This window comes from Bos grunniens, chromosome 7 (genome assembly GCF_055505025.1).
Source record: "Bos grunniens cultivar Pamir isolate PY7600 chromosome 7, Bosgru_T2T1.0, whole genome shotgun sequence".
NCBI classification, from domain to species: domain Eukaryota; kingdom Metazoa; phylum Chordata; class Mammalia; order Artiodactyla; family Bovidae; genus Bos; species Bos grunniens.
In genome coordinates, this window is record NC_141171.1 from 90653048 (window position 1) to 90669089 (window position 16042).

At 39.0% G+C, this 16042-nt stretch overlaps 1 protein-coding gene and 1 long non-coding RNA gene across 5 annotated transcripts in view; one reads left to right on the forward strand and one right to left on the reverse strand.

Moving 5' to 3' along the window:
• Positions 1–16042, forward strand: part of ADGRV1 (adhesion G protein-coupled receptor V1) — a 542962-nt gene that overhangs the window by 523232 nt on the left and 3688 nt on the right. For all 4 annotated transcript variants that reach the window (XM_086413040.1, XM_086413044.1, XM_086413042.1 and 1 more), the window contains 2 exons: positions 8075–8266; positions 10518–10695. In XM_086413040.1, the coding sequence (XP_086269166.1) occupies positions 8075–8266; positions 10518–10695 (370 nt within the window). The remainder of the gene's footprint in view (positions 1–8074; positions 8267–10517; positions 10696–16042) is intronic.
• Positions 9127–16042, reverse strand: part of LOC147369958 (uncharacterized) — a 111575-nt gene continuing 104659 nt past the window's right edge. The window contains exon 2 of the long non-coding RNA XR_015168229.1: positions 9127–9907. This is a non-coding gene — a long non-coding RNA (uncharacterized LOC147369958). The remainder of the gene's footprint in view (positions 9908–16042) is intronic.

Consider the following 16042-nt stretch of genomic DNA (forward strand, 5'->3'; position numbering starts at 1 on the left):
AAAATAAAAGATACTGTTAAAAAAACTTGATCACTACTAATATATTGACAAATTTGCTTAGACTATTTTTTAATCATTATTTTTAGAAAAATTATAAAGATTTATTATATGAATTGAAACAAATAATAAAAATATAAAGATTAAAAACTTTTAAAGTCACTTCAAACTTCATCCATAAGTAATCTTCATAAATATTAAGTGACTATTATGATGTCCAGGAATTTTCCAAGTTTATTAGCACAAACCCAAATCCAAATTGCTTAGAGAACCCCAAGCAAAGAAAAGTATCCTTAGGCATATCATAGTCAAATTCTTGAAAATCTGAATAGCAGATCAGGAGGGCAGCTTGGGGAAGTGCAGGAAACATTGTATTCAAGAAAATCATAATAGAAGTTAATACTATTCTCATCAGAAACTGGAAACCAGAAGACAATGGAATGACCCCTTTAAAGTCCTGTAACAAACAAACAAAACCTGTTAACCTGCAAAGCTATATGCAGTGACAATATCCCTCTAATAGCAAGGTACAATAAAAACACTTTCAGGCAAAAGCTGAAAGAATTTATTTCCAAAAAATCTGAGCATCGGGAAATGCTAAAAAGAAGTTATACAGACTGAAGGGAAAGGGAAATGATGGGAGAGAAATCTAATTCTATGAAAATTAATGGAGAACACTGGAAAGAGCAAGTAAGTCATTACATATAAAGGTTTATTTAACAAATCATTCCTACTTTATGTATTATATGTCATTTTGTCACAGACTGTTGACTATTTTAAAGTAAAAATCACATTTAAAATAAAAAAGTGATGTTCATATGTGAACATCATTTCAGATATCTTTCTAGACATACTAAATATGATTGGATGCCTACTTATAAATGTTTTAAATATGTGACCATATTATAGTTTCTGTAATATACAAAATTTAATTTCAATTTATTTGAATTTGTCTTGAGAAAAGCTAAAATGGAAGAGAAATAACTGTTAAATATCAAAAAATGCTTCTCTTCCACAAAATATATTCTAATAATCACAAGAAATATAAAAGGTGTCTCTTAAGAAATTATAAATACAGTAAAGGATTGGAATCACTGTTTTTTATAACCTAGGTATTTCAATTTTATAGTATCAACTTGACTACATACTATAAAAGATGATGAAATCATCAATACTCAGGTCTCCTCCCATTTCACTCTTCCGAACATTAGGTGTGTGTGTGTGTATATATATACACACACACGTGTATATATATGTATGAGTATATATACACACGTGTGTATATATGCATGTATATGTATATATATATATACACATACACACACATATATATAGGGGTTTATATATATATATACGGGGTTAATATTTTATGTTTTACTTTGTCTAGGCTTAACATTTACGTTTGAATCTATAAATTTAATTCTCATAATTGTAAGATAATTCCAGTATCTAAATGCATAGATGGTAGTACCTTTTACATGATCCTTTTGCCATCATCATTACTGAATTCTGTTTTTTCATTGGTATGGACAGTTCCTCTCTTTATTAGTTATATTTTATTATCATGTAGTTTGGTTTTTAAGTTTTTTACTCAAGAAAATTTATGAATGCTGCATTCCCAGCATTGTCTTTATGTTTGATAATTTCAAATGCTATATTGGCTGAATATAATATTCTTTCTCCCACAGAACTAAATAAATATTGCTCCATTATCTTTTAACACTAAAAGTTGATATAAAGACATCTGAAGGCAGCCTAAAATTTACCATTTATTAACAGACTGGCTTGTTTTCTTTTGGAATCTCTTAAAGTTTAACACCTAATAAGGCTATGATGTGGTATCAAGGAATCTATATCAAAATTTCCCTGGTATATGGTATTATAGTTAATACTTTCAATCTGTGGATTAAAGTTTTTGGTTTTTTTCCAGGAACCTTTTCTTGTGTTAATATTATATATTTTCATTCATCTTCAGTTACGTTCATTGAATTCCCTTTTTCATGGATAGTAATTACCAATTCTTGAGTATTTTTCTTACCGATTAGCTTCTTTTATTCCTTTAATCGGTTTTTTTTTCATCTTAATCCACTGGAATTTTATATTAGCCAAACCTCTTCCTGTATTTTCAAATTCTCTGAGTCATGATATGCCTCATCCATAATCAGTTCCAGCTACTGATAGCTCAGTTGTTCAGCTCTCATGGCATCCATGAGATCTGTGGTGTCTAGAAGTCCAATCTTTCATTGCCTATAGGTGTCCAGCTTTTTATTCCTCAAATATTTAAGTGCTATAATTTAAATTTATATTTTAATATAAAACACATATTCATAAAATTTACATTTTAATATAAAATATGTGTTTTATATTATAAAATTAATATAAACACTAATTTAATATTGCAAGAGGAGTCTTTACCATATGAGCCAACCAGAAAAGCCCTGTTTTTTAATATGAGTCAGTTCTTTGTGTTTTAATGGCTTGCTAGGTACTGTCACAGAGAAGGCAATGGCACCCCACTTCAGTACTCTTGCCTGGAAAATCCTATGGATGGAGGAGCCTGGTAGGCTGCAGTCCATGGGGTCGCTAGAGTCGGACACGACTGAGTGACTTGACTTTCACTTTTCACTTTCATGCATTGGAGAAGGAAATGGCAACCCACTCCAGTGTTCTTGCCTGGAGAATCCCAGGGACGGGGGAGCCTAGTGGGCTGCCGTCTATGGGGTCACACCGAGTCGGACACGACTGAAGCGACTTAGCAGCAGCAGGTACTGTCACTGGTATATTTTTATCATATATAATAGCCTTTTGCCAGAAACTAAAATAAATATTAGAAATAGAGGCCACATGGAATCAATATGTCAGGATGCTGGACACATTTAGCTCAGGACTGCTGAGAGCTCTTGCTGTGCGGGTGTGTCCATTCTCACAGGCGGAGGATATAGCATGGGGTTTGTCGCACTCACTCCAACTGGCTGTGCGTGCAGGCCAGCACTCAGAACGCAGACAAAATAACGAACTTATGTGTCACATTATTTAGAGACAAATAAAGTTAAAGGCATGAGCTTGGGCAGCTGTTAAGTGGGTTGGTTCGTTTACTGTAGTTGATTTTCTTTGCTTTTTTTATTGGAATACAGTTGCTTTACAATGTTGTGTTAGTTTCTGCTGTATCACATCGTGCATCAGTCACATATATACATGTGTACTCTCCCTGTTGATCCTCCCTCCCACCTTCCTATTCCACCCCTCTAGGCCATCACAGAGAACAGAGCTGAGCTCCCTGTGCTATCCACAGCAGCTTCCCGCCATCTATTAATATTTCACTCTTTGCAGTATGTATATCTCAATGCTACTCTCTCAATGCATCCCACCCTCTCCTTCCCCAAAATGCTGTGTCCGAAAGTCTGTTCCCTATGCCTGCATCTCCATTCCTACCCTGCAAATAGGCTCATCAGTACCATTTTTCTAGATTCTGCACATATGTGTGAGTCTACAACATTTGGTTTTCTCTTTCTTACTTACTTCACTCTCTATGACAGGCTCTAGTTTCATCCACATCACTTCAACTGACTTGATTTTGTTCCTTTGTATGGCTGAGTAATATTCCATTGTATGTACGTACCACATCTTCCTTACCATTCATCTGTCAACGGACACCTAGGCTGCTTTCATGTCCTGGCTATTGTAAATAGTGTTACAGTGAAGACTGGGATACATGTGTCTATTTTGAGTTCTGCTGTTCTCAGGGTACACGCCCAGTAGTGGATGCTGGGTCATATGGCAGTTCTATTTTTAGCTTTTTAAGCAACCTCCATACTGGTCTCCACAATTTACATTCTCACCAACAGTGTTAGAGGGTTCCCTTTTCTCCACACCCTCTCCAGCAATTATTGTTTATAGATTTTTTTTGATGATGCCATTGTGGCCGGTGTTAGGTGGTACCTCATTGTAGGTTTGACTTGCATTTCTCCAATAATGAGCAATGTTGAGCATCTTTTCACATGCCTCTTGGCCATCTAACCACTTTTTTTTGTAACCTGAAGAAATTATGGGATGAGAAAGGCAGAGACAAAAAGGACTGCTGACTAAGACAGTGTGCCTTTAGTTATGGCTTGATACCTGGTGTGACCCTCCTGAGATCTTTGTTTTCCCCCATTTATTTGTTTATTTTTGGCTGTGCTGGGTCTTTGTTGCTGTGCGGGCTTTTCTGTAGTTGTGGTACATGGGCTTCCCAGCGCGGTGGCTTCTCTTCTTGTGGAGCACAGGCTCTAGGGCTTCAGTAGTTGTGTCTCCTGGGCTCTGGAGCACAGTCTCAGCAGTTGTGGCACACAGACTTAGATGCTCTGCACCATGGGGGAGCAACATGTGGGATCTTCCTGGATCAGGGATCGAACCTGTGTCTCCTGCCTTTTCTTTACCACTGAGCCACCAGGGCAGAGAAGGTGATGGCACCCCACTCCAGTACTCTTGCCTGGAAAATCCCATGGATGGAGGAGCCTGGTAGGCTGCAGTCCATGGGGTCATGAAGAGTCAGACACAACTGAGCAACTTCACTTTCACTTTTCACTTTTATGCATTGGAGAAGGAAATGGCAACCCACTCCAGTGTTCTTGCCTGGAGAATCCCAGGGACAGAGGAGCCTAGTGGGCTGCTGTCTATGGGGTTGCACAGAGTCGGACACGACTGAAGCAACTTAGCAGCAGCAGCAGCAGAGCCACCAGGGAAACCCTCCTCTGAGATCTTTTTACAAGCTTTTAAAAGCTTAACTGTTCTTAGCTGAGGGCTGCATCTTAGGCCTCAGAGGGGACACTTAGATGAGGTTTTCAAATCAGTATGAAACCCTGAGACTTCACTTCCTTCAGAGACAAGCAGCTTAGTCAACTTCCTGTTTCCCCACTTCTCTGCCACTGCTTCTTGGGTGAATTTGTTAAATGGCAATGTTGATTCTTTCCCATCTTGTGTGGAACTGACATAAATTGCTGAGATAAGCAGCCAAAATCTCCTGTACTTATTTGCTCCCTGATGATGTTAAGAGTGTTTATTAACTCCTTTAGAGCAGGGGTAACCTTCAGGATCTAATGCCTAATGATTGAAGGTGGAGCTGATGTAATAATAATAGGAATGAAAGCACATTAAATGTAATTCACTTGAATCATCCCCCCGGCCCCAGTCTGTGGAAAAATTGTCTTCCACAAAACTGGTCCGTGGTGCCAGAAAGGTTGGGGACTGCTGCTTCAGATCATTATGGTCTCCTTTGTGTCTCACTGAGCACTTGCTAGTAAGTTTAAATTCCTGCATCAAAATAAATTCCGAGCTGGCCAATCCAGATGTAATCCAACTAAAGATTTTTTGAAAGCATTTTTTTCATCATTGTAGTAGGAAATCCAGTAAAATAATCAAAACAGCAATACACAGAAAGAATCTCCTTCTCTGTAAGCTTTCACTAAATAAAGACTAGGAAGGACAGATGAATTATATATATCCTGCTTCAGAAACAGTTAATCTATCATTTAGTAGGATATTGTCTTCGTTAGCAACTTGGAGTAGGAGCCAACTGTTCTATCCTTGCGTCTCATTGCCTGGCAGTGCACATAGGGGTAAGTCAACACATTGGATTGAGTAACTGGGATTCTAGATGCTCTATAAAATTCTTTTACAGAGCGCCATACAGCAGAGGGGTGAGGAATCTGCTGCCAGTGCAGGGAATGCAGGAGACGTGGGTTCAATCCCTGGATTGGGAAGATCCCCTGGAGTAGGAAATGGCACCCCACTCCAGGATTCTTGCCTGGAGAATCCCATGGACAGAGGAGCCTGGGAGGCTGCAGTCCATGGGGTCGCAAAGAGTCAGACATGACTGAGTGGCTGAGCACGCGCGCGCGCGCATACACACACACACACACACACACACATTCAAAGGACAACCTGAGATTTAACATACAGCTTTTGAAATAGGGACTTGTTTTTACTCTGAGGTCAGAAACCTCCACAGCTGAGTACTTTGGATAATGAAAGTCCTTTTTCTATATTTGCCCAGCCTGAACTGGACACAGGCAAATGTCATACAATCTGCATTTAAACATTCTTTTCTTTCCATTTTAACAGTGTTTATATTTCCTGATACACATCTAAAAGGTTCAGAGTATTTACTGTATATGTAAATACGCTTTTAAGAAAAAAAAAAAAAAAACAGCATATGCAGTTTTCACATGCAAGTTATTTTCAGCAGATAGTTCCTCCTCTGAAGCACAAAAGGCTTGATATAAAAACAAACAAGAGAGAATGTGCTGTTTTAACAAATGGGTCCTTGGAGATGAATTTTTAGGACATTTTTTTTTCCAATCTAGCTTTTACCCCATCACTTAGTCACACTTAGAGAAATCCTGAAATAAATCAGTGACATTCTCACAATTCTCAAGGCTGACAGTTTAATTTTTTTCCTGTTTTGTCTATTGCTGTGGCCAATATAGTTAAGTCATACCCATGTGAAAAATTACTTGTACAAGAAAAATGCTGGACGTGTGTGTTTTCAGGAAGATTTGTTTCTGCTAATGTGCATGACATCATTTGCACGTGAAGCTAATTCGCTTACCCTACGTAATTTAGAATATTAATGTTGTTTCCAAAAAACCAAAGCAAGCCCAATTCAAAAGGAAATTAATGTTTCAGTTACTAATTTTGCATTATGGTTAGAGTAATTGCATTTTAAAATATTTTAGCAGATAAACCACTGATTTCAAAACAGAGTTGTTAATTATATAGACTGGATGCCAACTCAGGATGGGGTTATTTCAGTACAAAGAGGAGAAAATCCTAATTTATAACAATATTCCAGAAATGGCAACAGAGATCAAATGTTAGTATTCCTGTCTTTCAGACTGTCCTCTAATTTCATTTTCCATTAAAAGTTAGCTGTGATTCTTGTGCCTTGAGGATTTTCTAATAGACTTTTTACTATTTATTCCAGCAGGTACAAGCCTTAAGTCCACAATATTGTTTGCTTTCCTGCTTCCACACTGTCAGAAATATTAGGGGCCATGGGAGAATGCAGACCTCAAAACTGACCATACTTAACTTGTGTTTTATGAAGTTTTGACATTAATTCCTTTTTTTCTTTAACAGGCTGTGTGTCTTACTTTCATTTTTATGGATTAATATAAGAATTTTAGTAACTAAGGAGATTCTTATTTGCTTCCCAAACTTAAACATCAGTATTAATAGACACAAAAGGCACAATTTAACATATTTTATTGGCTGAGTGTAAAGGTCAAAATTACCAAGCTTTATAGAAGCATGATTAGAAGTATACAGTAGACCCCTTGTAGAAATCATGAAGGAAAGCCAGTGTAGGCAATGTCTGGAACACAATTGCAAAATGTGAGTTTCTCCCTGTGACGGAAGCAGAGCAATTGTCGAGTTTGACTAGATTGCAAAAGAATTTAAAGGGGCAGCAGATGTTTAAGAAGGCATGAAATAGCTTTGTCGTCCTCATGTAATGTTCGCTGAGAAGCATGCTAGGTATTAAGCAATCCATACTGAATCCCTATGCAGTGATTTTATTTCCAACTGAGATAAGTAGGTGAGATAGATCAGCAAAAGCAGAAGGCTTAATTAGTCCTGCCCTTGCCTCAGTCTCTAAGGTGGCTGGAGCATTACTCACCATTTTGCTGAGAAAAAAATTAAAGAAGAGAGTGCAATAGGTGCGGGAAGAAAAAAAACAGTAATTTTTTCAAAGGCAAGAGATTGCCCTGTAAAACAAAAGGTACATAGTGAATCAGACAGACACATTTCTCTGCAGGTCTGTATTCAGGTATTAGTAGAGCTAGATTTCAGAGTTCTGATGTTTTAACTAAGAAAAAAATGACTTATTAGCGAGAAGGCAGTTTTCTCAAATGACATTGAAGAACCTTTGTGCCATTCAAAATTTGCAACGGCCTCCTGCTTCAAACACGTTTTGTCATTCCCAGCTTTGAGGAGAATTTGGAGAATACTTGTAGAAAGGCAGCTGTGCTTCAATCATGTTTATTCTTTAGCTACGGTCGCAGGCTTCCCTTTAACATGCTAGTGTTCTCTTCTTTTGCAGGGACTTTACGTTTTTGTGGTCTATTTCATTCTACACAACCAGACGTGCTGCCCCATGAAGGCCAGCTACACAGTGGAAATGAATGGGCACCCAGGACCTAGCACCGCCTTCTTCACCCCCGGGAGTGGAATGCCTGCTGCTGGGGGCGAGATCAGCAAGTCCACCCAGAATCTTATCAGTGCTATGGAGGAGGTGCCTCTCCTTGCCCTTTCTCCTGCTCCGTCTGTCTGTCTGTCTGTCTCATACGCAGCCTTTCCATTTTATAGAGTACGAGTTAAAAGGTGCCATGTAACTTTCAGATCCTTTTCCTACTGACATTCTCTGATCTCTGATATTTGCTGTGCTTACTGCCGTACCGTGTCTGTTATCTAATTCTTCTTCCTCTGTGCTCTGTGAGCTCTGCTCACCAGTGGTTTGTACTGGGAAGTCAGCATGTAATTTGTCATTTCTTTTTCCAGAAGCTTCCTAATTTGACCTTTGTGTGTAGTCACTCAGTTGTGTCCGACTCTTTGTGACCCCATGGACTGCAGCCCGCCGGGCTCCTCTGTCCTTGCAGTGACTAAATCTGCTTCAGAAATGGTGTTTCAAATACGGTTCCCGCATGAAAATATTTTCACGGCTCTCTTCCTTTGCCCATCCCAATTCACCATTCAATCCCAGCAAACAAACAAACCTCCCACTGGTCCTGACCATGTCGTTTTGGGTTCCTATGTCTAAATCACGTTGCCACCAACCCATCAATAGTGTCAGCCACAGCACTGGCACCACTGCTCGTATTTTAAAACGTACCTGAAGTTATTTGTCCAGGAAGACACGGTCAGGAGGGTTACCCTGACAATTCCTGCAGTGCCTAAGATAAGCCTGCCTACCATTCCTCACAGAGCTTATATCAGTGTCTCTATATTAAAGAGCCAAGGGAAACAGTATTTGTGTTTGTGTCCTGAAAAAAATCAAGAAATCAAAGTGCATATATCTGAAAAGAAAACAGGTAATAGGTGGATAGATAAATAGATAATCTGCCTGTTCAGTGATATGTTTTGTTGTCTTTCATGTTAAATTTTGAAAGCAATTTTATTCATGTTAGGTGAAAATTAAGTGATCACAAATAAAGTATCATATTTAAAGACTGGCATATATGTTTAGTACCCTTAAATGTTTAGCAACCTAGTACCATTTCTATATCCCAGAAGTTCTTAAAACTGAATTATTTTCACATCACAGCTGATAACCATAGAAACAAATATTGCCAGGATCAGCAGTGCAGGAGTAAATCTTTAAAACAAGTTTTTTTGTCTCTTTGATTGGTTACCCAGTTTAGATCTGTCTAGATCTGAACTGTACAATACACTAGCTATTAACCACGTGTGACTGCTTAAATTTAAACTAGCCAAATTTAAGTAACAGTAAAAATTCAATTCATCCACCACCCTGGCCACGTCCAACTGCTCAGTAGCCATCATAATGGAGAGTAAAGGTATAAAATGTTTGTAGCCTCACAGGGCTCCACCAAACCATACTGCACCATCACTGTCCTGAAGAGTGCTAGTCCAGATGTTCTGCTGCTTCAGGAAATGTTTTAAGGTTTCCTCTTCTCTCAGACTGACTTGTCCCTCCCTCAGATCCCTCTCCCCAGTTGCGAGGCATCCTGTAGTCCCTCAGAGCGCCTTGTATTGGGAGGCGGCAGTTGTGGCGGTTCAGTTCCTGGCCTGGGCCGCTACTTGAATGTCCGTGGCGGGTGTAGCACAAAGCCGTGCCCTCAAGTGCGCCCTGCATTCCTCAGAAGCTTGGAATTGGCCCTGCTCCAGCTGTCAGCGAGGGACTGGCGGACACGTTCTGAAAAGCCAGGCAGAGAAGGGAAAGCATTAGGAAAGGAAGGATTAAGGGATTTTTTTTTTTTTTAAGCAGTAACCAAAAAGGAAGCAAATATATTTACTCACTTCAAGATAGAACTCTCTTTTTCATCATTTAAATTTTAAAAAGGAGGACTTTAGAATTCTATCAAAGAGCTTTTCTTTTCAATTCAGTATATCCTCGTAGATAGCTACTATATTTAAAATTCTATGTTTTATCTTAAAGATTAGGAGAGCTCTTTTCTAGGTCTTATACTTTTAACCACTTTTTTTTTTTTTGCACATATTCTATGAAAAACAATTAATGTATGGATTGGGTTAAAAGATACTTCTCCTTCTCCACACATTACAGCATAGAAATCTACAAGTAATTCTCATAGAGAAATTGTTTAGTGTCACCAGGCGAGAGTGTGTCATGAAAAGACACACTTTTCTGAGGAACAGGTAAAATTAAATGTCTTACATCTATAAACAGTTCAGCTTCCCCTGCTCTTGATCTTTGTAATGAGGTATAGAGATAAATAGTTCAGATAGATTTCAGGATAAATATATATGTACTCATATTATGGTTTCCTTTTCTTCCCATCCCAAAGGTGCCACCTGACTGGGAGAGAGCATCCTTCCAGCAAGCCAGTCAGGCCAGCCCTGACTTAAAGCCAAGCCCACAAAATGGCGCCACGTTCCCTTCCTCTGGAGGATATGGCCAGGGGTCACTAATAGCTGATGAGGAGTCCCAGGAGTTTGATGACTTGATATTTGCACTAAAAACTGGTATGTGAACCCACAGACCCATTAGAAGGAAGCACTTTTGCTATGCTATGATTTATATCTTCTTCCCATGAAGTTTCAGAAGTACAATGTCACCCTTAGCGCATTCCAATTCCCATGACCCATTCCTAATCCCAGCCGAATTCTAGGATATTTTGTTCTTGGCACCAAATATGAGACAACCTAAAAATAATTGACAATTTGCTTCTAAGAAAAAGGCATATTTTAACTCGATGTAAATATCTGTGCACTGAAATCTTGCTGGATAGAACACCAATTGAGATAAATTCAGCACTGTAAGAATCTGGTAGCAACCTGCCTGAGAGAGTTCTGCCTCTGACCTGCCAAAGAGAATTTCTTATGGAGTAGCTTTGAGGCAGAAACTTTCAAAGGCAACATAACGTGTCTCTCGTACAGTTCTACAGTTTTTAAAATGCCATCATATATAGTATTTCATTGGATCTTCCTATATATTCAGCTTCACCAGTCTGTGACCCCCATGGAGAGCTGTTTTCCAATCAAATATGCAACTTCTTTCTTTTCTTTTTTTTTTTTCCTCAGAAAAATGTTGATCTGTCACTGCTACCAAAAGTTCAGTGAACTTTCACATTTCCAGATGTACAAACATTCAAGAAGATATGTCTGTGCTCAGATGAATTTATTGAAACAGTTATTCGAAAGTACATTCTATTATATATATTCCTGTGTTCAGATCAGTGCTTGGCAGTTGGTAAACCTTTTGTAGATGTTGTTGGAAAATGAATGAATGAGAGAGAGAAAAAAAGAAAGAGGAGGAGGGAGGGAGGGAGGAAGAAAAGAAAGAAAGGTGAAATTTAAGAGTTTGCTTGGCGGAATAGACATTCACACAAACATGACATTAAGAGTAAGATAAGTAGTGGAAAGAGTTATTATTAATTATTGAGGATTCAAGGAAATTTTTTTAAAAATCTGATCCATTATGTCTTGAAGAATATGTAGAGTTTATGTAAGTAAAGCATAGAGGAAAGGCATTACAGGCTGAGGGAACAGAATTAGCCAAAGCTCAGGGCTGCAGGGGATGGGCAGTGGGGTGAGTGAAGTCAGGCAGCAGGAGAAAAGCCTGGAAAGTAGTTTACCTGCTTTGTTGATAAATCACTGTAGTTCCTCAGCTGGGTTTCAGCTGGCACCCTGTTTGGGATATTCACAGACATGCTCAGTGAAAAGGTCCCCTGACCAGATATACTTGGGAAACTGCAGAGATTCAGTATTCAGTTGAGCATTTTAGCAGGTCTAAAAAGTCCTAAAGAAACCCACTTCATTCACCTGTGGCTTCCGGAACACGGTTAGCGACAGATTCATCTGGGGAAGCGAACACTTACTGACACTCTGCATGATAGAAAATTCTCTTCAGATGCCACGCTAAGGGGTGGGGTTTTTATAGAACTCAGTAAGCCACGGAGGTTTTTGAGGAGGAGAACGACATGTTCCCACTGGTTTTGAGGCAAAGTAACTCTTAGGGAAGTCTGAAGAATAAATTTAGAAGCAAAATCAGAAAAATTGAGAGGTAATTCCCATGGCCCCAAGAAACATGATTTAAACCTCAAATCTGGGAGGTGGCAAGAAAAAGGACAAGGGGAATGCTGAGGCAACACGGAGATGACAGTCATCAAAGACTCATGATTCTCACCTAGGAGACTGGGGAATCTTACATAGAGAATTCGCTCGTTTATTTGCTCTCAAGGGGACCCTGGTGAGTTCAGACTTGGATCATTTGATCATTCAGCCTGGTGGCTCTTATATATTCAAGTTGGGATCTTTGGTGAGAGATCAAGGTTGGAGGTGATGATCTTGAATGGCATCATGCGGAGTTACATGTGAAACTATGGGGAGAAATGAGTTTACTCTGGAAGAGTGGAAGCTAAGAGATGAGATGGAAAGAGGTTAGGAAGGAAACAGAGAGGGAAGAATGCAAGACATGAGGAGAAAGGAAAGGAAACAAGAACATCCAAGATAATACTTATGCTTAAGAGTGAATAGAAGAGGGACCTACAGAGGACACTGTAGCAAGGTCAGCACGAGAACTAGAGAGAAGAGAGTTCCATGAAGGAGGAAGGGGCAAGTGTGTAAAATGCTCATCCGAGTTAGGACTGAAAGGGGGCGTTCAGGTTACAAATAATTCTCAGGGTAGATTATGTCCCCGGCATTGCAATGCAGACAGCTGCTGTTATGACACTGGAAGCATGAAATGAATTCCTACAACATAATTAAATTAGATCTGGGTCCTATATATATAACAAGTATTAAATGCATTCCATTGAGGAATGCATGGAATGACTTGCTTACTTATAGACTGAGTTTAGCATTCCTTAGAGTTCACAAAACTCTTTTAGGAAGTAAATGCTTAAAAAGACCAAAATAGCAGTCTCTCACACTGGCTCCCTCTGTTTTTAGACGAGGTACTATAATAACCAGGTCCTACCCCATAGATACTTTCCATCGTAGAATGTGGTCAAATCAAAGGGGCAGTCCACAGTGGAATTCACAGTTGACACACAGGCCAGGTTTGGCTTAACCGGGAGTTTTATTTGAACCTCATTGCACTTTTAACATTTTTAGGAGCCAAAATTTTAAAATGTAGAGATATCCCATAAAAATCCAGAATTTCTTCATTAAAAAAAAAAAAATCTACCGATAAAGTGCTTAAAATCATCGCTTGATTGGAGCTGAGTAATGGCTGCTCTTTCAGTAGGACATGAGCTCTTCAGTTTGTCCAGTGCCCACCAGCCCTGTGTCACTGATTCATGCGAGCCTCCCTTGCAACTGTGATGTTTGAGTTTGTAAACCTTGACCTTAACTGTGGGCCACTCAAAGTCAAACTGGAAACAGTGGATCTTCCAAGTCTTTCTCATTAGAACCCCTAAACAACTTTGAAAAACTGTGTTACTGTTTGCATATATCTAAATAAGCATCTAAAGGTGTCATCATGAGTTTAAATAGTATCAAACAATATTATTTCTATTGTTATAAATTTTAGGGTTTAAGGGTTTAAGTACCAGAGCAATTTGATGCCCACTGTTATTCATTTTATTTCAAATATATACAAGCAATCTTTTCCTTTACAGCTGGAGATTTCACACCATTCTCTTTTCTCTTTTAACTTGTATAGCCATTCTACTCACAACACAGAATTTTATCCTAATTTAATATATTTTATGTTTGAAATTCATTTGGTATAAAATACAAGCCCTGGCCCCCAAAGCAGTCATGGATTTGTTTTTCCATTTGAATTTTAACCATATTGAATTTATTTTTTAAAAAAGAACACAAAGAAAAAGAAAACACAATTGACCATTTTCATTTTTTAAATAAATTATTTGTCCCTGTATGAGAAATTCACATTTCACTCTAGAAAGAGGACATAGCATCTTTCAATTAGTTGTTCTCTAAATACATCGGCCTCGGGCCTGGCAGGCTAGTGGATAAGACGCCAAGTTTCCACTGTAGTGGGTACACGTTTGATCCCTTCTTGGGGAACTAAGGTCCCAGCATGCCACACTGCACAACCAAAATAAAGAAGAAGGAAAAAGAAATCCATCAGGCTCTTCACAGGCAAATGAGACACGAGTGTGTTCGGCTTTGAAACAGGGTGTTTTTTCACTGGGGTTTCTCCCAGAGGGACTAATCTGACTCCCCATCTTCCTTAGTCCATTAACTTCCTTCTTTTACCTCAGACCAGTGACACTAATGTCAGGTAGACGTTTCCTTACTGGAAACCTTTAAATGATTTCTTTTTCAGTCAGAAGAAAATAAATACCAAGTCCTTGAACACAAATGAAAACATTCAGAATCAAGGTCCAAATTCATGAACTCCTCAAAGAACCCATTAATAAATTTCTCTTTCAGAGGCATCACATAAAACTACAATGACTTATTTAACTCCAAGAACTTAGGCACTCCAGTGTACTGAGCAAAGTTAGATGGAGATCAAAGTGGAAAAGTAGAATTTGAAAAGATTTTGATTTCTTTGCTTCAGAAGCCAATCGAAGGAGTGCAACCTTTGTATCACTGCCACATTTCAAAAGGTCATAGAAAATAAGAATGGGCTTTGAGTTCAGAGACGTTTGTGTTGAGATCCTAGCTCTTCAGTCTTCTGTCTGTATGGCTTTCAGTAGGGAGCTCAACCTTTCAGTTTCCTTGTTTATTATTTTTTTTAATTATTTTAAATTTTATTTTATTTTTAAACTTTACAAATTGTTACTAGTTTTGCCAAATATCCTCGTTTATCACATAAGGGTTCTCATTGTTAGTTTTCATGAAGTTTAGAAATTGTCTATGAGAAGAGTCTACTGTAGTGTCTGGCAGAATTGAAATTCAGTATGTGGTATAAATTATTTGTTATTATGCTTAAAAACAGTTTTAAATGTTTATAATGTGTTCTGTAACACCTGAGTGTTTGCTGACTCATAACTCTTGAAAACAGTGAGGTAGGTTGGTGCCTGAATATCTGCCAAGTAGTTTGAAATGTATTCTATAAACAGATGTGTGAACACGTGAAACCTGGGGGACAAAGAAGTCACACAGTTAGAGCTGACCCCATAAGAGACCATTAGTTCAGTTCAGCCCCTCAGTCATGTCTGACTCTTTGAGACCCCATGAACCACAGCACACCAGGCCTCCTTGTCCATCACCAACTCCTGGAGTTCACCCAAACTCATGTCCATCAAGTCGGTGATGCCATCCAGCCATCTCATCCTCTGTCGTCCCCTTCTCCTCCTGCCCCCAATCCCTCCCAGCATCAGAGTCTTTTCCAATGAGTCAGCTCTTCGCATGAGGTGGCCAGAGTATTGGAATTTCAGTTTCAACATCAGTCCTTCCAATGAACACCCAGGACTGATCTCCTTTAGGATGGACTGGTTGGATCTCCTTGTAGTCCAAGGGACTCCCAAGAGTCTCCACCACCACAGTTCAAAAGCATCAATTCTTCGGTGCTCAGCTTTCTTTATAGTCCAACTCTCACATCCACACATGACCACTGGAAAAACCATAGCCTTGACTAGACGGACCTTTGCTGACAAAGTAATGTCTCTGCTTTTCAATATGAGAGACCATAGGATGTATTAAAAGACAACACCCTACGTTTGGTGTCAGAAGTCCAGGTGGAGGGACTTCCCTGCTGGCCCACTGACTTAAGACTCTGTACTTCTCATGCAGGGAGCCCACCTTCAATCCCTGGTCAGGGGACTAGATCCCACATACTGCAACAAAGATTGAAAATCTCACATGACACAACTCAGATCCAGCATAGCCAAATAAATGGATAATTTTTTTTTTTAAATAGAGAATTCCCTGGCAGTCCAGTGGTCAGGGGTTT